This window comes from Eumetopias jubatus, unplaced genomic scaffold (genome assembly GCF_037043125.1).
Source record: "Eumetopias jubatus isolate StellerSeaLion01/CBP00866 unplaced genomic scaffold, mEumJub1_p1.0 scaffold_3, whole genome shotgun sequence".
Lineage (NCBI taxonomy): Eukaryota > Metazoa > Chordata > Mammalia > Carnivora > Otariidae > Eumetopias > Eumetopias jubatus.
In genome coordinates this window covers 59333568-59358738 of record NW_028274809.1, presented here as the reverse complement: position 1 = coordinate 59358738, position 25171 = coordinate 59333568, and the positions used below count along the sequence as shown (strand labels likewise).

At 46.2% G+C, this 25171-nt stretch overlaps 1 protein-coding gene across 2 annotated transcripts in view; it reads left to right on the top strand.

Moving 5' to 3' along the window:
• The window catches only part of MAP3K20 (mitogen-activated protein kinase kinase kinase 20), a 178622-nt gene extending 158860 nt beyond the window's left edge, over positions 1-19762 (top strand). Inside the window, exons 17-20 of one of the 2 annotated variants that reach the window (XM_088021634.1) lie at positions 5287-5403; positions 7897-7971; positions 10349-10499; positions 18103-19762. In XM_088021634.1, coding sequence (XP_087877760.1) covers positions 5287-5403; positions 7897-7971; positions 10349-10499; positions 18103-18803 — 1044 coding nt within the window. In that variant the 3' untranslated portion in view covers positions 18804-19762. The remainder of the gene's footprint in view (positions 1-5286; positions 5404-7896; positions 7972-10348; positions 10500-18102) is intronic. The other variant, XM_088021635.1, reaches the window with a different exon arrangement.
• Positions 19763-25171: the final 5409 nt, after the last annotated feature.

Below are 25171 nucleotides of genomic sequence, written 5' to 3'. Positions count from 1 at the left end.
GGAATGGCAGCATCTGCACTTTTAGCAAGGGTCTTTGTCAATAAGGGAGGGAAAGTAGGTTATGTTGGACTTACTAGAGACCTTGTATTTCAGTCTCTGCCATGGAGACTTACAAAGGAATTCACCAAGATGATCTGGACTGTTTGTTGCTTTCGGAAGACGGAACTCCTCTGTACTGTAATTCTTACTTTTGTTAACCCATAACAAGGAAGAGTTCAGGATTCAGAAAAGACCGAGGCTTTAGAAACCTGCTCGTTACAGCAGCCAAGAGACCACTGAGGATCCAGTCTGAACTCCACCCCTTGCTGTCTGTGCGATCTTGCTCAAATTACCTCCTCTCTCTCTGCTTCAGTTTCCTCGGCAGGGCTCTTCTCGGGCTGTCAATCACATCTCATAGCCATTGTCCTCCAGACATCCGCTGGCTCTCCCTGATAGGGCTGCATTAGGATCTGTGGACTCGGGAAAGGGCAGAACTGGTGTTACATAATCCATCTGTGTCAGAAGACACAAGTTTCTTCCCTCTTCTATTTATTTCGTAAGACCAGTCCTTATGTTGCCACTGGCCACACCTTCTTCTTTTTTGCAACACTGATAATGCCCTTGGCACCAGACTTATTCACTACCCTCTGGATCCCCAAACTCCTGCCGAGGTAAGATGCTGTGACCCAGCCTGCCTGCGCTGGCCGGATTCCTTTTCGGAACAAGCTGTACTGCGCACTCAACTTCTGGCCCATTCCCGATCTTAGATGGTCGCTGGATGGTGGGCCGGCCAGTCTGATAAACTCACTGGAGCTGTGTTGGGGACTAATATTGGTAACAATAGTTATAATTGCTCCTTTCCAAGTTCCTCATTGGGCTCTGGCACTGTGCTGAGTACCTTATGTACATTATCTCCTTTCATCTTCACACAACACAACAACCCACTTGTGTATAAAAAACACCGAGATTCAAACAGGCTGTGTATTGGCTAAGGTTGCTGGGGGGTGACAAAACTAGGATTCAAGCTCAGGGAGTTGGACTTGGAACTGTCCCCCTCACGCCCTGCTGCTCCCCCAGTAATGGCTTAATGTGTACTCCTTTTCTATATTATTTCTATCTTAACAATGATCAACACTTTATTTTTTTTTTAAGATTTTATTATTTATTTGAGAGAGAGAGAATGAGAGAGCATGAGAGGGCCAGAGGGAGAAGCAGACTCCCCGCTGAGCGGGGAGCCCGATGCGGGACTTGGGACTCGATCCCGGGACTCCAGGATCGTGACCTGAGCCGAGGGCAGTCGCTTAACCAACTGAGCCACCCAGGCGCCCCCCATCAACACTTTAAACCAAATGAGAAAGGAATGGGGCCATTTCAGGCCGCCAGGGGTGCAATGGTTTTGGAAAAGGAGTCCCTTGAGGCCCCCATGGGCTCTGAGAATACAGAGTTGTCTGCTTTTGATTTCTGCCTGTCAGGATTGAGAGCTGTTCTCAAGATGTCCACAGTGACTCTTGAATGTTTCCGATTCAAAAATCAATACCCACATTTCTATCACTCATATCAAGCCGAAATCAATAGTTCACCCTGGTAAAAGTGAATGGTTTTTAAATCCGGGCCCACGTTCCCACTACCTGGTCCCTACCACTACCAAGAGATGGAAAAGGTAGCAATTTTGCATGTAAGATTCTATATTAGGCTCATAAATATGCGGAGTTTTTACTTCTAACGTTGTTAGATGTTATTGATGATTTAATTCACCTTACTATTAAGGAAAACCTTTTCAATGATCGATTGGTCAAGAACTCATTACATGGCGTCCCGCCTCAGTTGGGTTCTGTGGAATTCAATATCTTGCTTAAGTCCTGGTAGTTGTGAGCAGTGCTTATTGACAACTTAATGACTCCATGTGTAGCAAAAATGCCAGGAATACCTGGGGGTAATAAGAAATTGAGCAGAATTTAAAGAATTCCATGACTTTATTTATGGGTTACTTTTCTTAACTAGGCAACGATGAAATCATACATGCCCTGAAAAAAACCTAGCAATTATGTCAGGGCACTGTCAGATTAAGTTAATAATTTAGGTGAACACTGCATATTCTTTTCCTTTCCCACCCAGCTTTGTAATTTCATAAAATGGATAATGCCCCCCTTGTCTTATAATGCCTTTGAGTATCGTTTTATTGCTTCTGCATTATCTTTTATGGTTCAGGCAAAAGCCTTTCTTCCAGGTAAAGAGAAAACATTTGGAAAAGTAGGAGGTCTCTAACACTATTACGGGGATCCTTGTTTTCCCAACTTGGACCCTGGGACCAGGCAAGCAGTTGCTGCAGGGGAGGACCTGTCACCACTTGCTTTTTTGGTTGTTTCAGCAAAATCTTCTCTGGTCCTTCTCCCACTTGCCTGTTGTTGATAGCTGGTCCCAATTGTGGGGCTCTGGAAAACCATCCAGTGAGTACACCCTGCCACGCCTCCCAACTGCCCTTCCCTCTCGGTAGCTCCTCCAACTTTGGAGCCAGGCAGCCTTGTGCTGTTATAATCCCACCTCCACCACTTACTGGCCAGGAAGCCCTGGGAAAGTTCCTTATTTATCTGAGCCTTATTTTTCCTCACCTAGCGGGAAAATAAACCTAACTTGCAGGGTTATTGTGGATATCAAACAGAACAGCACCATGTAAGTACCCAGCAGCATGCCAGGAGCAGATGAAGTAGTCCACAAACGTGAGATCCCCCCCGTCAGCCCCTTCTCAACAGACAGCCGCTCTGAGCCTGTGCACAGGAGGGTCTGATCGCCAGCCTGAGGTCAAGGAGAGTTCTTGGGCTGTGAGGTCGGAGAGTGGAGCAGAGGGAATCGGGCATCTCCACACAACCTGAGGTCTTTCACCTGTGATTTGACTCATTTAATTCCAAAACTGGACAGGCGAAAGAAAAAGATATAAGTAAAATTCATCTTTCCTAGGGCTTTTTTATTCTAGTCACTGCTTGAGGAGGCGCTTGCCATTTCAGAGAAGAGCAATCATGACTCCAAACAGTCATTATCCTGCCCAGTTATCTCAGGGCCCACGTTGCCGGGGCAGCAATGGCTCCAAAACAAAGAAATACTGAGAGATTTGTCCATTCTGAGCGACTAATTTGACTTATGTTGGCCAAGAGCTCGGTTTTCACGTTATTGAATAGATCTTTTCCTTCACTAATTGGCTCTCCATCTTGTGAACGTGGTTGGGCAAAGAGGGTCACTCCTCTCAGGCATGGGCCCTGCTTGGTTCTGCAATTTGCCTAGAAGCTTTCCTAAAACATTGAGCTCCCCCAGCTTTCTGTGGAAGCCAACAGGTTTTCAACAGCCTCTTTGTTAGTGTTTTTCCGTAATAATTTTGTCTGAGCCTGCTCAGGAGACATTCCAGGTCTACTCCTATGAGAGCATTTTCTAGTTTCAGCATGTAAGGTGCTCGGTACATTATCCTTAACCTCTCAGAATCCTTCATTCTTCAAATAACATGAGAGAAGGTGAATTTATGGTCCAGGGGTCCAATTTGGTGCAAAGACATGGCTTATTTTTCCTTTTAGTTGCACACACAGTGTTTGTCCCCCCACGTTCTCATTATTCATACAGCAAAGTTAAAAAATATTTATAGCGAACCCTCCTGTACCCACCTCCTAGATTCAGCCGTTAACATTTTATTCTACTTGCCTTATCACATGTCTGTCCATCTATTACTCTAGCCATATATATCCATCTTTATTTTTTTTTGATGCATTTCGAAGTAACTTGCAGACATCAGTACGCTTCCTCCTAAATACCTCAGTATGCTGGAGTTCGGTAAGAAGTACACACATCTTAAGTATATATTCGCTGAGTCTTGACAAGTACATATGCCTTTGTAACCCAAACCCCTATGAACAGAGTATTAGCATCCCCAGGAAGTCTTGTCATGCCCCTTCCCAGTCAATGCCCATCTGCAGAAGCAACCCCTTTTCTGAATGTTTTCCACCATAGATTGTTTTTATCTGTTCTAGAATGTCATATAAACGGAATCCTTAGTATGTTCTTTTTTTGTGTGAGACTTCTTTCACTCACTATAATGTTTCTGAGATTTATCCATGTTGCTGCATGCATCAGTGATTTGTTCCTTTGTATTGCTGAGTAACATTCCATTCTACAAATACATCACAGTTCATCCATTCTCCTAAGGATGAACACTTGGCCTGCTTCTAGGGTTTGGTTTTGTTTTGGGGGTGGGGGGTTGGCTATTATGACAAAGCTGCTCAGAACAACACTGTACAAGTCTTTTTTCATTCCTCTTGGGTAAATACCTAGGAGTTGAATTTCTGGGTCATCGAGTAGATGCTACGTTTATACATGCAGCTATATGCTTATAATAAATTGCCAAAACTTTCCCCAAAGTGATTGCACCATTTACACTTCCACTAGCAATCCAGTACCTCCAAATCCTGGCCAACATTCGATGTTACCAATCTTAGCCATTTGGTGGGCATATAGTGGTATCTCATTGTGGTGACATTTTATTTCACATTCCCCTAATGATGTAGAGCACTTTTTCACTACAGAGTGGTTTTACTGAAAATTAACATCATTTAAAAAAAATCTAGAGGTTTCACATAAAAATCCAGATATCCAGCTTTTCAAGAAACCTCAAAGGACCTAGCAAGACTGAGCTCAGATTCCCACATGGGGACAATCAACAGAAGTTGAGTGGTGGCCGTCCCTTTAGGGCAGATGCCCTTTAGACCCCCAACGTCCTAACCCTCCCATAACTCCCCAACACATGGGCCAGCTATCAGTCATCATATATCACGTTTGCACTTATCCTTCCTGTTAAGAGGAAAGTGAGCTATTTCTTGAGCCCATATTATCAATACTGGAAAAGTGAAAGTTAGATCAAGAGGGCCTTATATTTCAAAATGGGAAGTCCACATTTTTTTGTGTGAATGAAAAAATATTCTGACAATGTTTAATATGTAAATTAAATGGGTCTACTTTGAAAGATTATAATTTAGGGCTCTATAATGAAACTGCCTGGCTTTACTCATTTTTATCTGCCTGGCTCCTTTAGGATTTTGAGTTTGCAACTCCTATGATAGAACATTTACATTGATGAATCATGTCTCAAGACTGCACTAACTGGGGGTTATTTTGATATATAAAGAGCTTTAATTTCACGTCCTTTTTTCGAACAAGGAAAAAAATACTTCAATAATATCTCATTCAGAAAACTTCATGTGTTATAAAACATTGAGACTAAAACAAATTGTTTCACTTTCTGAAATTCTATAATTTTGCTTTTAATTCCAGGATTGTAAGTGGAAAATGTATATGGAGATGGATGGGGATGAAATTGCAATAACCTACATCAAAGATGTGACATTCAACACTAACCTACCCAATGCAGAGATTTTAAAGATGACAAAGGTAGGGTTCTATTTACGGCTTAAAAGCTTTTGGAATTCACAGATATCAAACAAAGACATTAAAATCCCCCAGCAGTATACTTTTGTGCTTGTGGATGTTCACATCAGCTCAGCCTCAAGCTGGCTGTTGAAAGGCACATTTTATTTAGCAGATTGAGATCATAATAGTTTTTTGTTAAAATTCCACTTATGCTGTGTGAACTAAAAAGTACTACAAAAAAAGTGTCCTTTAATTTTTAAAAAAATTTCCTTCTTTATTTCTTTACACTTACTCCATCATTTACTAAAGGAAAGAAAGTGGCATCATGAAAATATTTACAACTTTGGGGTCATTTGAAACTTTGAAAAACTTGGAAGGAGGAAGGCTTTCTTGGTTGTCTTCAGTTTCTTGAAGGACTGAGGGGAGGTTATTCATGAGGCATTTGTTGACATCTTCTTGGCTTCCTTGAGTTCACACCTCTGGCCAGAGAATACCTCACTACTTTAGGGTCAGTGGTAGAAGCACATCCATTAAAACACAGAAGACAGACTCAGAGAAATGCTTAGCTTCTCCTCAAAATGGAAAAAAATTCAGTTCTGTCCCAATAATACTAAAAAAAAAAAATACATGAGACTTCAATAGTAGAAGGTCAACATGGATATCCATGTTATCCATTGGACAGTCACTCGAAACATCACATAAGCCATTCTTGAGTCTACTATGAATGGTGTATTTGGTTTCAGTGAAGAAAATGGGGCTTGTAGCAAAGAAGAACCTGGGTACAAACACAAGTGGCGAAGTGAAGAGTCTTCAAAGCCACAGCATTAGACTTGCAAATGTGTTCCTTCCTAGGCATAAGATTGCTAAGCATCCAAGTCCTTTGAATTTGCAAGTGTATTCATCAAGTCGATTGATTTGATATTCATTGTTGGAATCTTCTGAGTAACTGGGAGTTATTTCAGTGGTGTTATTTATCTGTAAAGGTTATGCTCTGGTTTTAACTTTCCCTGATTTTGTTGGGACATACTATGTTTTGATGTCTTGAAGACTGGACAGATGCCTGCTCGTTCCCCCCCAACCTATGCCATTTAAAAGCAAGATCCTAGCCCTTGCCTGATAACAGAAGGAAGCTGCTCACAGCAAAAATGACAGGGTAGAGTTGTAAACCCAAATACAGGTGTTTCTGGTATAATGCCACATATGCACTCCCAAAGAAGCACATCTTCTGCAACATCACACACCAACATTAACTGGGGTTATAGGAAAAATAGGATTGGGGCAGACCATTCAAAATCTGTAGAACTTTTTAACATCGACAAGACTCATAACAGTCCTCGTTTAGAAAAGAAGAAAAAAAAAAAGCCCAGTTAAATCTCTACCACGTGGTGTGCTTTGTACCCATCTCAAGCCCAGTCGGTCATTTGTAACCTTAAAGCTAGAATGAAGGGGTGGAGGGTGGTTAAGAGAGTGGAGATTCATTTATAATAAAGACCATTTTCATCAGAACTAAAATAGGATCCAAGGTGTCAGGGTGAAAAAGTTTCCTTCTACTCTTCTAAGTTCTTTGGCTGGTCTGCTAATTAAAAGGACACAAGACAGATTAACAGGAGAAGAATTTAATTTTGTACATACAGAAGCCCCAAAGATAGGAGACTCAAGGGCAAGTCAGGCAGTTGAGCCTTATGTGCCATCCTGAGCTAAGGAATGAGCCAGGGGCCTGGGGCTTCAAAGGGGGAGAAGGCAATTCCCAGGAAGATAAGGAGAGCAGATGTTTGATAATTAGAAGCTTGCCCTGCCATGCAGATAGGTCTTTCAGATAAAAAGTTCTCTCTGATAATAGCTCTCTTTCTGGGCCAGGTGCCCTATCTAAATTCTTTTAGGCAGTTACAGGAGAGGTAAAAGTTTTCTTGAGTCTGCCGGGTTTTGATGGCCTTCAGCTAAAAATACAATACATATGCCAAAGTGACATGTTTTGGGGTGAGACAGTCTCCCCTTGAAAGGCATAGGCTTCTTCATTAATCCTTTGTTTTAAAACAGTGGGGAAATGTCGCCACAGTTTCATCTGCACACACAGCCTGATAGCTGGATAGCCGGGTTACAGGGAAAAAGCAGAGTAGTTGCTGAAGCCACTAACTCAGCTACTGCTTGCACTCCAAGGAAGGTACATCGGGGTCTGTATTGTTAAGGCTTTCTCTTAAATATGAGAAAGCTTTCTACTGATACTTTAAAACGTTAGCATGAATAATGACCTAATGATAGGATTGAGTGGTATATCCGAGAAGAGAAGATTATGGGACTAAGACTAGCTGTTTATAATTATAGAAAAGGATGCCTTATGAAAATCAACATCCAAAACATTAGCATGTTGTGAGTAATCACATGGGAACCAACAACACGACTTTCATGATAATCTGACATTATGCCCTATTTGCCAATTGCATATGGCGTAGCTGGCCTCAAAGATACATGCTATAGCAGGGCAGGCTCTACACCATCCTAACTTTTGTTTTTCAGCCCCCATTTGTAATGGAGAAGTGGACTATAGGAATAATGGAAAATCAGACTGTAGAATGCACTGTCACCTATGAGGTAAGCTTGGTGTTGGGGAGGGGTGGGGCGCTGGTGGCTTTACCGACAGTTTCTCAGTGGGAATTTATTTGCTCCCTCATGGGGCATAAAATCGGAAGAGAAACTATTCAACCAATATGAATACGGGAAGATTAACATAACTATGCTAACAAAATGTTGGTAAGGAAAGAGAACAGGATATTCTCACCTAGATAAAGATTGAGGTAGTAATTCATCCATTCGTCAGTTAATGACTGAACATCTTCCACATGTCACGTCACGTGTTAGGTACTGGGGAAGACCAAATAGTGACCAGAACAGAGTTTTGCCTTCTTGGTGCTTAGAGTTTAGGGGTGAGGGTAGATCAGGGATTCTTCAGAAGGACAGAGCACAACTTCTACTATCACCTGGCAGGCAGGGAGGTCTATTACCAAAAACAGATTCAATATATTTTATATATAGAAAAGTGGAAAAACTGACACTTTAAGAAAATATGCTATTAAAATTAAAATCCATATATTTAGCAAATACCTACTGACAGTTACTGTTCTATGATTAGGATAGACTAAATCTATACTCTCTCTTGAGGTTTATATTCCAGCGGGAGGAGATTGATAATAAATAGGTAACAAATAAGTAGAGAGTGGTAAGTGGTAACCAGAAAATAGTGAGACTTGGGGCATGAGACTGGGTGGTTAGGGAAGGCCTATTCCTCTGATGAGGAGGCAGCAAGAAAAGGCAGCAGAGGAAAGGCAAGCCCAAGCTCCTGAGGCACAGAGGACAATGACAGGGGGTGGGCAGGCCAGATCACAGAGCTTCACAGGGTCACAGTGAGGAGTTTGGATTTACTAAAAATGCCAATGGGGTGTTTTAAGCAGTCTACTGCTTTAAATAACGTAATTAGGTTTTTTAAAATCAGCAATATCTTCATGGCTGGTGGGACATACACTTTCCAAGGTAGAGAAACCCTGCAGAAACAGGGTGGAGGGGAAGAAGCAGGGCACAGAGTCTATTCACATAGGGAGATATTAGCATGCATCTGCCATCCAAAGGACATGCATTTCATTCATTCATTCAATTATTCATGCAGGAAACATTTAGTAAGGATTCACCATGACCTAGGCCCTATAAGAGAAGCTTACACCTGTTTTCTCTCATTAACCCTGTATCAATACTTAAAGATAGGGAGCATTAGCTTCGTTTGGCAGCTAGGGAAAACCAGCTCAGAGAGATGGAAGGAAGTCCTGAGGTTTGGGGTAGTCAGTGGCGACACACCCAGATTCTCTGACTGTAAATCCAGCTTCCACTCTTCCTCAGCTGTCCTCCTCGTTCCCTTCCCAGCAGTAAGATGAAGGAAATCAGTCTCACATTGGACTCCGTGCACTGCTGCATTGTGACGGTCTTCTGAGTTGCCAGATTAGCTTTGATTCGGCATTAGAAATCCAAACCCTGGCCACTCCGCTTATCCAGGGTGACCTGATACTGGAAGCCAATGAGTATTACAGCACTTACTTACCCTCACCAGCCAGCGAGCACAGCTCATCAGGGATGAGCTGCCTGAGAAACAGCAGTAATTGTCAAAGTGCTGCCTGGAGGACACAAAACCTAAATGACGGAGTTGATTGGAATCTAGACTATTCTGGAATCTGTTGACCAGTCCCCACTGTGCAGGACAAGCCTTCTTTTTAGTAATTGGACAGTTCCAACAGCCAGATTTCATCTCTGCCTGCCTTAGTTGTGGAGACACACCACACTAAATTCTTTTCTTCTCCTCTCTCTTTCTTCCTCTTCCTCCTCCTCTTTCTTCTTCTTATGGTCTGTGATGATGCACTACTTGTGTTTGTCATGGTCACTTCATAACCGTAATGAGGTGATGAAGGGTTTCAGGATGAGAAGGTGGTTTGTCTTGGATCTGGTGTCCTCTCCTTTTTCTAGTCATTATTCTTAACTCCCTATCCTGCCTCACTTTTGCACCTGTTACTGTGCACCCTCCATGGGGACAATTAGTCCGCCACGCTGCCCACTGTCACCCGATTGCCCGGATGATCCAAAGCAGTCATGGGCAGGATAGTGGTCAGATTATGTATTCACATCTGTCTTCAAGTACTTTAAACAGAAGAAATTGTCTTTCATTTCTCAGTAAACAAAAAGGTAAGTTGAGATTTGCCAAACAGAATACATTCTGAGGGAAGACAACTGCGTTTTGAACTACTATATAATCCAAGGAATAAAGTGGTTAAAAGGCAAACTGTACAAATATTTCACCTAATGCCTTATGATAGTAGTGTTCTAAGGAGTTAAACTGAAGTGACATGATAACCTGATTTTTTTTTCTTCCTATTTTATAAACACGAGCATTTGGTCGTGAGTTTTTTTGTTTTTGTTTTTGTTTTAACAGAGTGATGTTCGAGCTCCAAAGAGCACTAAGCACGTCCACTCAATTCAGTGGAGTAGAATGAAACCTCAGGATGAAGTGAAAGCCGTCCAACTTGCCATTCAGACATTACTCCCTAACTCAGAAGGCAACTGTAGAAGCAGGTCTGACTCAAGTAAGTTTAGACGTGTGCTGTATGCTAGACTCCAAAAACTTGAACATCAAATTCTCATACCCAGGATAAGTGCCAGTTTGTGAATAGACATAGCTTTCTAATATAAGACTTCCTTCTTTTATTTTTAGAATACTGGTTTTATAGACAGACTATATGGACAGTAGTATTTATGGACTTATAAATGAGCATATTACAATAAATTTCAGTATTTGGATAACTATGAGCAAAGATGAAAATTAATGATTATGTTATATTGGTAAATAAGAATATATATTTATACATATATATTCAGTTTCCAAAATTGTAGATAGGGATATGAATCTTCTGGGTCCAGCAAATATTCCTATGAAGCCAGAGGTATCACTGGGGCAGTTTCTTGAGTCCTGACCACCACGGATACATCGAAGCAGAAGAATGATGGTCGAAGAGGGGGGGAAGGAGGGGAAGAGGAGAGGGGAGAAGGAAAGGTAAGGAAGGATAGAGAAAGAGAAAACATGAAATGCCTATGATGGACAGTGGTGGCAGTAATTATAGATGCTATACTAAAACAAATTAGCATTTACATAGGGGAAGGCCAGCTGACTTGCTGTTTTGTTTTTTTTTTTAAAGATTTTATTTATTTATTTGAGAGAGAGAGAATGAGAGAGAGAGAGAGCACATGAGAAGGGGGGCGGGTCAGAGGGAGAAGCAGATTCCCTGCTGAGCAGGGAGCCTGATGCGGGACTCGATCCCGGGACTCCAGGATCATGACCTGAGCTGAATGCAGTCACTCAACCAACTGAGCCACCCAGGCGCCCGCTGACTTGCTGTTCAATTGGTCATTATTTGGTAGATTCAGGGAAGAGGTCCTGACCTTCACCTTTGCAGGTCCGGAAACTCAGGTACAACCCTGAGATAGGCTCTGCGGGACTACAAGCTAACAGACGTGTGAGAGTTGGACGCATAAACCCCCAAGCAATTCACTTTTTCCCCAAGAGAAATACACCTGCCAAACGAACCAGATGTACATGTTTTCTGATCAGTGCATTATTTTTCCCAATAAGAAAATACGCCTGAAAAGCCACATCAGGAGGTTCTTTGGTGGCCTGGAAAAGAAGTACCCACATGGGTGGTGTCAGAGTTATGAGAACCCAGCTAATGTGTCCTCTACTGTAGAACTGGCTTGTCAAGCGCACCAGGCCTTCTTCTATCCACCAGCCCAGGGGGCCCAGAATCCTGGGCGGTACTCAAAACTCACCAACAAATTTTTGACAGCATGCTGGACCTGCCTGCCTTTTCAACACAGTTGATTGGGTTCTTTTCTTTCACAATTAATCATGAGAAGACATTTTGGCTACCATGACTGACCTGGAGTTTTTACCAAGCTTTCTCAGCCACAAAACACATTTTCACATAACCTCTTACAGCATGCTGTTTCTACCCTTGACTAACCCATATAATGTGTTGATTTTCAGTAGCACAGAGCACTGCATTTCTAAGTTCTTTTATTTGCTAATTCAACCATCTTGTCTTGCATGCTTCCTATCATGCCTTTACAAGGACCTCTTATAATAACTTTCCCATCCCAGTGAATTAATTTTTATAAGGCACATTTTACTTCTGTAGGGCTTTCATATTTGATCCCTACAACACTCTTGTGAAATCTGTGGGGGTCTTCTCTCTCCACTTCTGCAGTACTTTTCTCTTTTACCAAAAGCTGATTTTTTTTTTTTTAAGATTTTATTTATTTGACAGAGAGCGAGACAGCGAGAGAGGGAACACAAGCAGAGGGAGTGGGAGAGGGAGAAGCAGACTTTCCGCGGAGCAGGGAGCCCAATGCAGGGCTCCATCCCAGGACCCTGGGATCATGACCTGAGCCAAACGAAGGCAGACGCTTAACGACTGAGCCACCCAGGCGTCCCTAAAAGCTGGTTTTCTGTTTCCCAACCCACATGACGAAAAAGAGGTGCCAGCTGCCTCCAAGTTCATGGAGTTCAAATCCCACCACTTTGAGAATCACCAAATACTTCATCGGTCCCAATTCCAGATTCCCTGGAGTAAGACTTATTTGTGCGGTTTTTGTCCAAGCATTCTCCTCTGGACCAGTTAAGTCTCTCCTCAGGAGGAGATGGTGGTAGGTGGCAGTACCCAGCAGGGGAGGCAGGTGGTGAGGACACTCGCAGCGGGGGAGGGAGGCAGGTGGTGAGGACACTCCCAGCGGGGGAGGCAGGTGGTGAGGACACCCCCAGCAGGGGAGGGAGGCAGGTGGTGGGGACATACCCAGCGGGGGAGGCAGGTGGTGAGGACACCCCCAGCGGGGGAGGGAGGCAGGTGGTGGGGACATACCCAGCGGGGGAGGCAGGTGGTGAGGACACCCCCAGCGGGGGAGGCAGGTGGTGAGGACACTCCCAGCAGGCGAGGGAGGCAGGTGGTGGGGACATACCCAGTGGGGGAGGGAGGCAGGTGGTGAGGACACTCCCAGCGGGGGAGGGAGGCAGGTGGTGGGGACATCCCCAGTGGGGGAGGCAGGTGGTGAGGACACTCCCAGCGGGGGAGGGAGGCAGGTGGTGGGGACATCCCCCGCGGGGGAGGCAGGTGGTGAGGACACTCGCAGCGGGGGAGGCAGGCAGGTGGTGAGGACACTCGCAGCGGGGGAGGCAGGCAGGTGGTGAGGACACTCCCAGCGGGGGAGGGAGGCAGGTGGTGAGGACACTCCCAGCGGGGGAGGCAGGCAGGTGGTGAGGACACTCCCAGCGGGGGAGGGAGGCAGGTGGTGAGGACACTCCCAGCGGGGGAGGGAGGCAGGTGGTGGGGACATACCCAGCGGGGGAGGCAGGTGGTGAGGACACCCCCAGCGGGGGAGGGAGGCAGGTGGTGGGGACATACCCAGCGGGGGAGGCAGGTGGTGAGGACACCCCCAGCGGGGGAGGCAGGTGGTGGGGACACTCCCAGCGGGGGAGGGAGGCAGGTGGTGGGGACATACCCAGCGGGGGAGGCAGGTGGTGAGGACACTGGCAGCGGGGGAGGCAGGCAGGTGGTGAGGACACTCCCAGCGGGGGAGGGAGGCAGGTGGTGAGGACACTCCCAGCGGGGGAGGGAGGCAGGTGGTGGGGACATACCCAGCGGGGGAGGCAGGTGGTGAGGACACCCCCAGCGGGGGAGGGAGGCAGGTGGTGGGGACATACCCAGCGGGGGAGGCAGGTGGTGAGGACACCCCCAGCGGGGGAGGCAGGTGGTGAGGACACTCCCAGCAGGCGAGGGAGGCAGGTGGTGGGGACATACCCAGTGGGGGAGGGAGGCAGGTGGTGAGGACACTCCCAGCGGGGGAGGGAGGCAGGTGGTGGGGACATCCCCAGTGGGGGAGGCAGGTGGTGAGGACACTCCCAGCGGGGGAGGGAGGCAGGTGGTGGGGACATCCCCCGCGGGGGAGGCAGGTGGTGAGGACACTCGCAGCGGGGGAGGCAGGCAGGTGGTGAGGACACTCGCAGCGGGGGAGGCAGGCAGGTGGTGAGGACACTCCCAGCGGGGGAGGGAGGCAGGTGGTGAGGACACTCCCAGCGGGGGAGGCAGGTGGTGAGGACACCCCCAGCGGGGGAGGGAGGCAGGTGGTGGGGACATACCCAGCGGGGGAGGCAGGTGGTGAGGACACCCCCAGCGGGGGAGGGAGGCAGGTGGTGGGGACATACCCAGCGGGGGAGGCAGGTGGTGAGGACACCCCCAGCGGGGGAGGCAGGTGGTGGGGACACTCCCAGCGGGGGAGGGAGGCAGGTGGTGGGGACATACCCAGCGGGGGAGGCAGGTGGTGAGGACACTGGCAGCGGGGGAGGCAGGCAGGTGGTGAGGACACTCCCAGCGGGGGAGGGAGGCAGGTGGTGAGGACACTCCCAGCGGGGGAGGGAGGCAGGTGGTGGGGACATACCCAGCGGGGGAGGCAGGTGGTGAGGACACCCCCAGCGGGGGAGGGAGGCAGGTGGTGGGGACATACCCAGCGGGGGAGGCAGGTGGTGAGGACACCCCCAGCGGGGGAGGCAGGTGGTGGGGACACTCCCAGCGGGGGAGGGAGGCAGGTGGTGGGGACACTCCCAGCGGGGTAGGGAGGCAGGTGGTGGGGACATCCCCAGCGGGGGAGGGAGGCAGGTGGTGAGGACACTCCCAGCGGGGGAGGGAGGCAGGTGGTGGGGACATCCCCAGCAGGGGAGGCAGGTGGTGAGGACACTCCCAGCGGGGGAGGCAGGCAGGTGGTGAGGACACTCCCAGCGGGGGAGGGAGGCAGGTGGTGAGGACACTCGCAGCGGGGGAGGGAGGCAGGTGGTGGGGACATCCCCAGCGGGGGAGGGAGGCAGGTGCTGAGGACACTCCCAGCGGGGGAGGGAGGCAGGTGCTGAGGACACTCCCAGCGGGAGAGGGAGGCAGGTGCTGAGGACACTCCCAGCGGGGGAGGGAGGCAGGTGGTGAGGACACTCCCAGCGGGGGAGGGAGGCAGGTGGTGAGGACACCCCCAGCGGGGGAGGGAGGCAGGTGGTGGGGACATACCCAGCGGGGGAGGCAGGTGGTGAGGACACCCCCAGCGGCGGAGGCAGGTGGTGAGGACACTCCCAGCGGGCGAGGGAGGCAGGTGGTGGGGACATACCCAGCGGGGGAGGCAGGTGGTGAGGACACTCCCAGCGGGGGAGGCAGGTGGTGGGGACATACCCAGCGGGCGAGGGAGGCAGGTGGTGAGGACACCCCCAGCGGCGGAGGCAGGTGGTGAGGACACTCCCAGCGGGCGAGGGAGGCAGGTGGTGAGGACACCCCCAGCGGCGGAGGCAGGTGGTGAGGACACTCCCAGCGGGGGAGGGAGGCAGGTGGTGGGGACATACCCAGCGGGGGAGGCAGGTGATGAGGACACCCCCAGCGGGGGAGGCAGGTGGTGAGGACACTCCCAGCGGGGAGGGAGGCAGGTGGTGAGGACACTCCCAGCGGGGAGGGAGGCAGGTGGTGGGGACATACCCAGCGGGGGAGGCAGGTGGTGAGGACACTCCCAGCGGGGAGGGAGGCAGGTGGTGAGGACACTCCCAGCGGGGGAGGGAGGCAGGTGGTGGGGACATACCCAGTGGGGGAGGCAGGTGGTGAGGACACCCCCAGCGGGGGAGGGAGGCAGGTGGTGGGGACATACCCAGCGGGGGAGGCAGGTGATGAGGACACCCCCAGCGGGGGAGGCAGGTGGTGAGGACACTCCCAGCGGGGAGGGAGGCAGGTGGTGCACTGAACTGTAGCCATGTAGGTAGAGACAGGCTAGGGACACTCCCCAAAGAGGACAATGGGCAGAGATCTAACAAGTGTCCTGCACCCCTCTGAAATCTAAATCTTTTGGGGAAAAAGCAAATTATTTCTCTAAGAGAGTTAGGAATGGTCAATACCTTTTAAACTCCCAGTGGGATGGCTTTGGATCAGCCTTTCTCTCTGATTATAATTAACAGGAGAGGTTGCAGGATAAAAGGAGGGCGTGACCTCCCTTTGGCTTACCCCAGTTTTAGCTAGTGTGCCTCCCTTCCTTCCTCCTGTTTTGTTTTTTTTTTTTTTTTTAAGATTTTCTTTATTTGACAGACAGAGACACAGTGAGAGAGGTAACACAAGGAGGAGGAGCGGCAGACAGAGGGAGAAGCAGGCTCCCCGCCGAGCAGGGAGCCTGATGTGGGGCTCGATCCCAGGACCCTGGGACCATGACCTGAGCTGAAGGCAGATGCTTAACGAATGAGCCATCCAGGCGCCCCCTCCTGTTTTTTTCCCTTTTGATGTGCAGACTCAAAGGACACTACCTGGATCAGTTAGGATATATGTTTTAGCAGCAACAGAAAATCCAACTTCCACTGGCTTCCTCCCAAATGGACCACGAATCCGAGGAACAGCAGCCTCAGGATAGGAACTTGTTAGAAATAGGAACTTGTTAGAAATGCAAATTCTCAAACCCAAGGGCAGACCTGATGAGTCAGAAACTGGGGGTAGGGACCAGCAATGTATAGGAACTTGTTAGAAATGCAAATTCTCAAACCCAAGGGCAGACCTGATGAGTCAGAAACTGGGGGTAGGGACCAACAATGTAGGCATTCTAAAGTTCTGAAACCACAGGTTTTAACTATAACAAAATGTGCTGTTTTCTGTGGAAGTCCAGAAGAAGGCTGGGCTCAGGTGCAGTAAGAGCGGCTGGGTCGCCCATGTTAAGGACAAGGAACAAACCTTTCCTTCTTTCCACTCTGCCATCCTCAGTCTGTTACTTTGCCTGCGGCCTAGCTCCTCCGCAGTCACAGCCATGGTGTAAAGATATGGCAGTGTGCAGAGGACACGAGGGGCCAATACCTTTCCTGCTCTCACGTTGAGGGGTGAGAAAGATTTGCCTACACACCCCCAGCAGATGATCCCTTGGGTTGCTTTAGCCAGAAACTGAGCAGCGTGTCCATTCCTGCCCACGACATCACTGCATCTGGCTCAGGCCAATCAAAGTCTGCCACCAGAGCCAGAAGGTGGTCAGCTTCCCCCAGTGCACTTGGTTCCATGAGGAGGATGAACACCGAACAAAATCAGGGGCTCTGTTAGAAGCGACAATTTCAGAGAAGTCAAGGGGAAGGCAAGAAGGCCCTGTGGTTGGGTGAAGCTGTGAGGAATGTCTGGACACAGGAGGTCACCTGTATTGGGACAAGTCACTCACCTCAGAGGTGTGGTCACCTGTGCAGGGCAGTGAGGGGGGGGCTGCTTGCTGGAGAGAGAAGTGAGCACGCTCTGTTCCTCTCCAGAAGCTCCTCCTGACAGGCATGGTGAGAATAGCTCAGGAAAGACTAGGAGGAAACTCAAGGGTGTGGGCAATACGACTGAGGCCCTTAGGGAAGGCAGAAAAGACCCAAGGTGTGACTTGCTTATTCACAGAAATAGAGCTTACTAAATGGTTCTTGTTTATTTACCATTTTCTTTTACCTTCTCTTCCTGTTTGCCATGAAGCTTCACTTTTCATGGGGAAAAAAAAATTTCTTATTCCTGAACCTCAGAATCTCTCCTCTAGAGATGTGAGCTGTCTTTCTTCCAGACAATCCCCAGCTGTCTCAACCACTGGAACCCAATTTCTTTTATCTGCATTAGGGTTCTTGAGGATTTAAAAGTGCCTGCTGGCAAATAACCTTTCGTTTACTAAACATGCCCCTACCATCCAAACACATGCAAACAGCAATTTCTAGAAGTGATGACATGGCTTAAGTGGGAAGAAGATGGGATTTAGATGCAGAAGAATCTGGAATTCTTAGCTGAGTGACCTTGGGCAAGTTACCAGACCTCCCAAGCTTCAGTCTCCTGGTTTATGGAGTAAGATTATTTGTACTTACCCTGAGACCATTGAGAGGAGTAAATGAGACCATGTAAATAAAGCCTCTGGAACGAGGCCAAGCATATAGCATATACTCATTTAGTGCAATTCCCTTATTTTCTAAGAAGTATTTATAATAATAAAGGAAATGTCCTTATACCTAGCCTAGAATTTCTATGAACGGTAAAGCTTGGAGCATCCTGAGCAGGCCTGAACTGTCTTGAGACAGGCTTATGAATTAGGCATGCAGCTTTACTGTGGTTTAGAAGATGCTCATTTCCACTTCCTCTGCAGGTGCTGATCGCCAGTGGCTGGATACTCTGAGGTTGCGGCAGATTGCATCCGATACTTCTTTACAGCGTTCCCAGAGCAATCCCATTCTGGGGTCACAATTATTTCGCTATTTCAATGACCAGGATTCCTATGCTGCTGCTGTAAGGCGGACCCAGGTGCCCATTAAGTATCAACAGATTACACCCATAAACCAATCCAGAAGCTCCTCTCCTACTCAGTATGGACTGACCAAAAACTTCTCTTCCCTGCATCTCAACTCCAGGGACAGTGGCTTTTCCAGTCTGCCAACTGACAGCTCTTTAGAGAGGGGTCGATACTCAGATAGAAGCAAGAACAAATATGATCGTGGTAGCGTATCACTCAATTCTTCTCCTAGGGGAAGGTACAGTGGGAAAAGTCAGCATTCCACACCTTCACGAGAAAGATATTCTGGAAAATTATACAGGGTTTCTCAGTCAGCACTCAATATTCAGCAGTCACCTGACTTCAAGAGAAGCCCAAATGACTGCCATCAACCCAGGACCATACCAGGGATGCCTTTACACCCTGAGACCGACTCACGAGCCAGTGAAGAGGACAGCAAAGCCAGCGAGGGAGGATGGACAAGGGTGGACTACCGTAAGAAACCGCACAGGCCCTCTGCTGCCAAGACTAACAGGGAAAGAGCCAGAGGAAACTACCGTGGACGGAGAAACTTCTGATGAATTGAACTAGATGAGTTTTCCTACATAGGCTCTCTTCTTTCCTTTTTTTTTTTTTTTTTTTTAAAGATGTAATGGATTTTAATAAGACAATACCTTCAGACAGAATTAACAAAAAGACAACGTTTCCATTTTTGGATTTAGGAAATGCCTTCTAATTGCAACTACAGCCAAACCAGAGCTCAAATGATGGATGTTGGTTGCCCAAGGATGATAACTAGACTTAAACATAACTATACATACCCTCCCACCCTCGAATTAACATTTTGAGAGGAGGAGATATGCCACCTTATTTCCCTAACCACTGCCATTCTGGTTAGCAGGGCCTGGACTAGGGTGATGTTAAGTGGGGGGTCCTTGTCTTGGGTGCAGAATTGATGGGGAGCCAGAAAGCTCAGTAATCAAGATACATAATATTCTAATGCAATATTTAAATAAATGAAAATTAATGCAAAAAATTCTGTGATAAACAAAAAGTCAAAATTCTCCATAAATATAGGATCAGTATTACTGATTTTTCCCCTTGTCTAAGGCTCCAATATGGCTTGGCAAGGCACTGTTACGGATCCAGTCTATTTAAAATTTTGATATTTTGTTCATCATGAATTTTTGCATTAATTTTTAAAATACTGCATTAAAATATCATTTGTCTTGATTACTGAGGTGTTGGGGCTTCTTGTTTTTTCTGGAGGCCTCCTTAATTTTGTGCCTGAGGCAAGTGCCTCAGTCTTGACACTGCTGGTTAGTATTTATTTTAGTAAGGTATTTAGATTTTTATCATGGTCAGAGCTGAAGTGATTTGGTTCGTCATTTTTAGGCAATAAAAAAGGTTACTGAACTTAATGTTTATTGTGATGCATATCTCTTTCATTAAGACTCATCAGAAACCAAAGATCTAAAGTTGCCTAGGAGATTTGTGGTTACTGCTTTCCCAAAGCTCCCAGGGACTGCTTTTGAATATTATTTTCTACATTTTACCAAAGGAGGAGCAAAGAGGGAAAAACAACAGTCCATAAAGACCTCCCGGAATGTCAGAAATCTAAACTCTGGAAGAAAACAGACACAGAGCAGGATAATAACGTCACAAGCCACAAGCCAAAGAAATTTAAAATTACCAACATCTTGTTAAGAGCAAGATGGTAAATACCATCCTTGCAGCAAGAAATCTCGAAGCAGCTGGGGGGGGGGGGCGGGAGGTGGGGGGCGGGGGAAGGTAAATGGTGCAGGTGGGAGGAAACTGCCTGCAGCTTAGGGCAGGAATTGTGAGATCCAACTTCTGAAATTCTTCATATTTTAGAAATCAAAAAGTCAAGAGGTAACAAACTTCTATGTCAAATAAATAAATAAATGTTACTTTCAATATATTCTGAGATTCTGTTCAATATTCACTCACCCTGAATATCAAGTGTCCTTTGCCCTGCAAAGGATTCTCAATGCTCTGGAGAAGTTCTAATGACACACTGTAATTCCGTGGGGCTGAGTTCTCTTCAATAGGAACCAGTCATCAAACTTGAGCGAATGTTCCCAGAGTAGCTGCCGTGCTCTGATAAGGGCCTGGGGCCTGGTGGGGAAAACTGTATTTGGGACGCATTAAAGTCAAGGTTATAGGAAATGACCTTTATTTACAAGAGAAGTTGTGACCTAAACATTGATTTGACAACTCGGTTTTGTAAGTTGTAGTACATGTTTGCCATCTGCGTTTATAGGCAAAAACAATGGGCAGTGGTAAAATCAGAGGGCGGGGTACTCTCTTCCATCATGCATAACCCATGTCTCTAAGGTTGTAAGCTCCATTGTGGTCCTTTCTCACAAAGCTTATAGCAACTGCAGTCTGTTTTTAATTATTTTCTTCTTGTCCTTTGAGTTTAAATTTAAAGAAAAATAGACTAATAGAAAGTATGCTATCTTAATAGCATGCTGCTTCCAAATAGGCAATAAAATATTTTATTTGATTAGAATTTTTGGTTAAGTGCCTGAACACAGAACAGAATCTTAACTGAGTCACTCTAAAAGTATGGCTTTAATTATTAAACAAAATGGGCATTCTGGAGAATTATTTAAGACTCTAGTTTAAAAAGTGTTATGCAAATGATTGCTGGTTTCAGGCTGTTTTCTCCTCTTCTAGCTTTCTTGGGCTATGGGCTGGAGAATCCAGGCTGGTAGTGAAATGACTTAATGACCTCAGCCCTAGTTAGTATAGTAGCTGATCACACAGTGGTTATTCCAACAGCCCACAAAACTGATCACTTTGTAATATCTATTGGAAAAATACTTGTCAGCATCAATGCTCCCAGCCCAAAACCAGAATAAGAACATCCGGAATCTGTTTCTTAGTTGTAAAGCAAAAGTAAGAGTTGTTCTTTTCTTTTTTTTTTTTTTCTAATGATGTTTATTCTCCAAAAGTTGATTGCCAGGTTGAAAGATGAATATAAGTCAAGAACAGAGCAAGGATTAATAGGATTTTTTTTCCATCCAACTAAATCAGTTGTCAACAATGACAAACTATAGAACTTTGAGGAGACTGAATTAAAAAAAAAAAAAAAAAAAGATGGCACCTGGGTGGCTCAGTCAGTTAAACGTCTGCCTTCGGCTCAGGTCATGATCCTAGGATCCCGGGATGGAGCCCCGCATCGGGCTCCCTGCTCGGCGGGAAGCCTGCTTCTCCCTCTCAAATAAATAAATAAATAAATCTTTTAAAAATAATAAAAAAGGATATTTTAAGAGAAAAATTACAGTAGAAACAAATTAAGAAAGTCTATCTTGAGTTGGGCATCTCTAAATGTGAGGATTTAGTGGTCCTTAAGTAGGCTTCTGATGGAATCTAGAACTGCTAAATCTTTGTTGCTTGCTACCCACAGAGGTACTGATTATTCCAGGCATAGCCCAGACAAAGCAAGATATTTTGCTCTTTGCAAAGTCACTGAATTAGCAATTCTATAGAAATAGTCTGAGTCCTTTTTTTTTTTTTTTTAAGTAGGCTCCCTGATGTGCATGGAACCCAGTGCAGGGAGGGGCAGGGGGCTTGAACTCAGGACCCTGATATCAAGACCTGAGCTAAGATCAAGAGTCAGATGCTTAACCAGCTGAGCCACCCAGGTGCCCCTCCATAGAAATAGTCTGAATAATCAAATAATCCCAAATCTGTATAGGAAAATGGAGATTATCGAGGACTACTTTAGAAATAAATATAAACTAGCAACTGTTTTCAACCAATTAATAATGAATATAGTTCATAAAAATAACAAAAATTGAACTGCAATATTTAAGACTACTCATGGTAAAACAGAACAGTAAGATCTGACCCCGGGGGGAAAGTCAGATTAAGAAACAATGGCCACAAAAGAATCCTCACAGTGGCACAAGCGATAATTGGTAAAACTTGGCATGAACAAAACACCTTTTGATATATAAAATCTTCAGTGTAAAATTTAAATTTAAATTAAAATGTGTTGATAGGGAAGCAACACTAACCTCTGATACTTAACCAATGGAATGGCCACAAATGGTTCAATACCCCTCAGGCCTGAAAAACATGTTTGCAAATCAGACTGGAAGTACGAAGCAATCCAAGGAGAGCATGAGTCTTTTAGAGGTGGTGGGAGGTTTAAGGGATAGGTGTGGAGGCAGCCAGAGGTGGTCAGTCTTGGAAGGCCAGAATGAGGTGACCCACAAGGGAAAAGGTTAGCCTTACTATCCATGCCAGGCCTTCACGCAGGGCGCAATATGTCCAGTCGTTCACGGAGACCCCTTAAGCAGGACAATATTATCCAGCAGAGCCCTTTCCAAACTGACATGAGAATCCACTCAGTTGAGGAAATCTGAACTTGCCGTGGAGATGGTCATATGGTCCCGCTCCTGCTTACCTCTTCGGCATCACCATTTGCCTCTCCCCACAGCAATCAAATACTATGCCATAGCCACACTGAACCGTTCCCATGTTCCCTCTTGTCTTCGAAACGTTTAATCCCTCCATCCAGCTTCCCCTGCCCTGAGTGGCTAGGTCATCCTTTAGCTCTCTGCTAAGACATCACTGCCTCGAGGAGACCTTCTCAGATCCCCAGGTCTGGGTAAGGCCCTTCCTCATGAGAACCTTTTGGTTACTCAATCACATGTATCCCCACTGTTATAATTGTCCCCAAATTTGTTTATCTGTATTCCTTACGAGACTATCAGATCTATGAAGGCAGGGACTGTGCCTATCTTGATTACCAGTGTGTCTCCAACACATAGTTGGTACTCAGTCTATTTGCTGAATGAATGCATTGATTAGTTTACTAATCAGGCTAACAAACAATTAAATCATCTAAATTCTTGTTCTAATCCTGTGCTCACTAAGTGACCTTAACAGGAGTCTCCAGCCCACTTTAGAGTTGTATTTCTGGTGTTAAAATAATTGCCATTCGGACTTTATACATCAGTCTTTTGTGAGCTTTGCCGGTGTGAGTTGGCCCCTGAGAATAACTCTGCGACACTGATTAAATTTGGGGCTTATCACTGACAGCAGACTGTGGACATGCCAAGTGCCCCAAGGAAAACGTTAGCTCAGGAAGCAGCTCTTTGTATCATGGTGAACTTTACATACTTTCCATTTTGAATTTCTAGAGTATAGCACTATAAACACGGGCTCTCAATAAAGACTTGCCATGGGAGTAAAAAAAAGAAGAAACAGATATACTATGTACGTTAAATAAGTTCAAACATAGACATTGTCCTTTTAGACATTATAGAGTCTCACTACAAGGCTGTCCTTTCCAGAGGCCTAAAGTTCTGTCTTTTTAATGACTAGCAATTGTTCCTAATCCTAGTGCCCTTTCCAGTGCAGCTGTGACTGCTTCTAAAAGTACATAAGGCTTACTGAAAGTCTAACCTGGCAGTTTTCCTTTCTCATACCCAAAGGTACCAGGAGCACTCCTAATGCCAGATGATGCCTGTTTTCTGGCTGAGACTGGGGGAGGCTTGACGTTGGTGCAGGGACAATTCAAGATCTGTCAGCTGGTTGCGGCTGATTATCAAGATGTCCAAACTGGCTCCTTTGCTATGTGTAAGCAATTTAATTTTGTGCCTAATTTTAATCTGCAGTGTACTGTATGTCTACATCTGCTGTGTTAAAGCATTCATTAGCATTTAAAGGGGGAGCTGATGGTATTGATCACTCTTATTAAAACCAAAAACAGTCATTCCGCAGTAACTGATGAGCATTCTCTTCAACCGCTGAAGTCACAGCCAAAGTTTATGTACTCAAAACACCGGCAGAAATGGAAAATGCAATATTAAAGCAGGGATATTAAAGTGGCATCTGTTAGAAGCATTTACGGTTTGCCACCACCCACCCAGCCCCCCAGCTTCCCAGATTATGAGCTTCTCCATCACAGGAAACTTCCATTTTTTCCTGAATTTCACCACCAGGCAGAGTGCCTGCCACAGAATAGGTTCTCAATAAAGTTTTTGATGAGTGAAAAAATTAAGGAATGAAGGTGAACTAACCGGCACATGTTACATAAACCCTCTCTACGTGAATATATTTTTCTTACAGACACTGTAACAGCTATCTATTGCTCTGTAATAAATCACCTCAAAACTTCCAGTGGCTTAAAGTAAGAATAAACATCTGTCATCTCACATAGTTTCCATGGTTCAGGAATTCAGGAGTGGCTTAGCTGGCTGATGCTGGCTCAGGTTTCTGATGAAGTGTTAGTCAAGGTGTTCACTGGAGCTACCTTCATCTGAAAGCCTGACTGGGGCTGGAGGGTCTGCTGCCAAAACGGTTCTCTTACATGGTGTTGGTTGTTGGCAGGAGGCCTCCGGTCCTCTTCATGTGGGTAGTTCTACGTACTTAAGTATCTTTGTGACACGGTGGCTGGGTTCCCCCAGAGAGAGTGAGCAAGAAAGTAGGGGGAAAGCGACAATATCTTTTATGACTTAGCCTCAGAAGTCACACATAGTCACTTCCCATAATATCCTACTGTTCACACAGGTCAGCCCTATCAGCATGGGCGGGGACTACCCAAGGTTGTGAACACCACGAGCTGAGAGTCACTGGGTCACCTTGTAGGCTGGCTACCACAGACACCATTACGATCTCTGTACTCCCCACCCCTCCAACCGCAGTTTGAGGTCTTTCCCTCTGAGCTTTGCCTTTTCCGCCTCTTTTACATTTTCTCAGAATCTGAAATTTGAACCTGAACATGCTTCGACTGAGTGTTAGAGCAGGAAGGCATCATGGAGACCATCAGACGTTCAGTGCCCTCACTTTACAAATGGAGAAACCAAAGCCTGTTGGAGCAACATACCCACGCAGCAACTCAGCCAGTCACAGGCAAAGGCAGGCAGAGCTCAAGGCCACCCCTCGAGGCTCTCCTCTACACTGT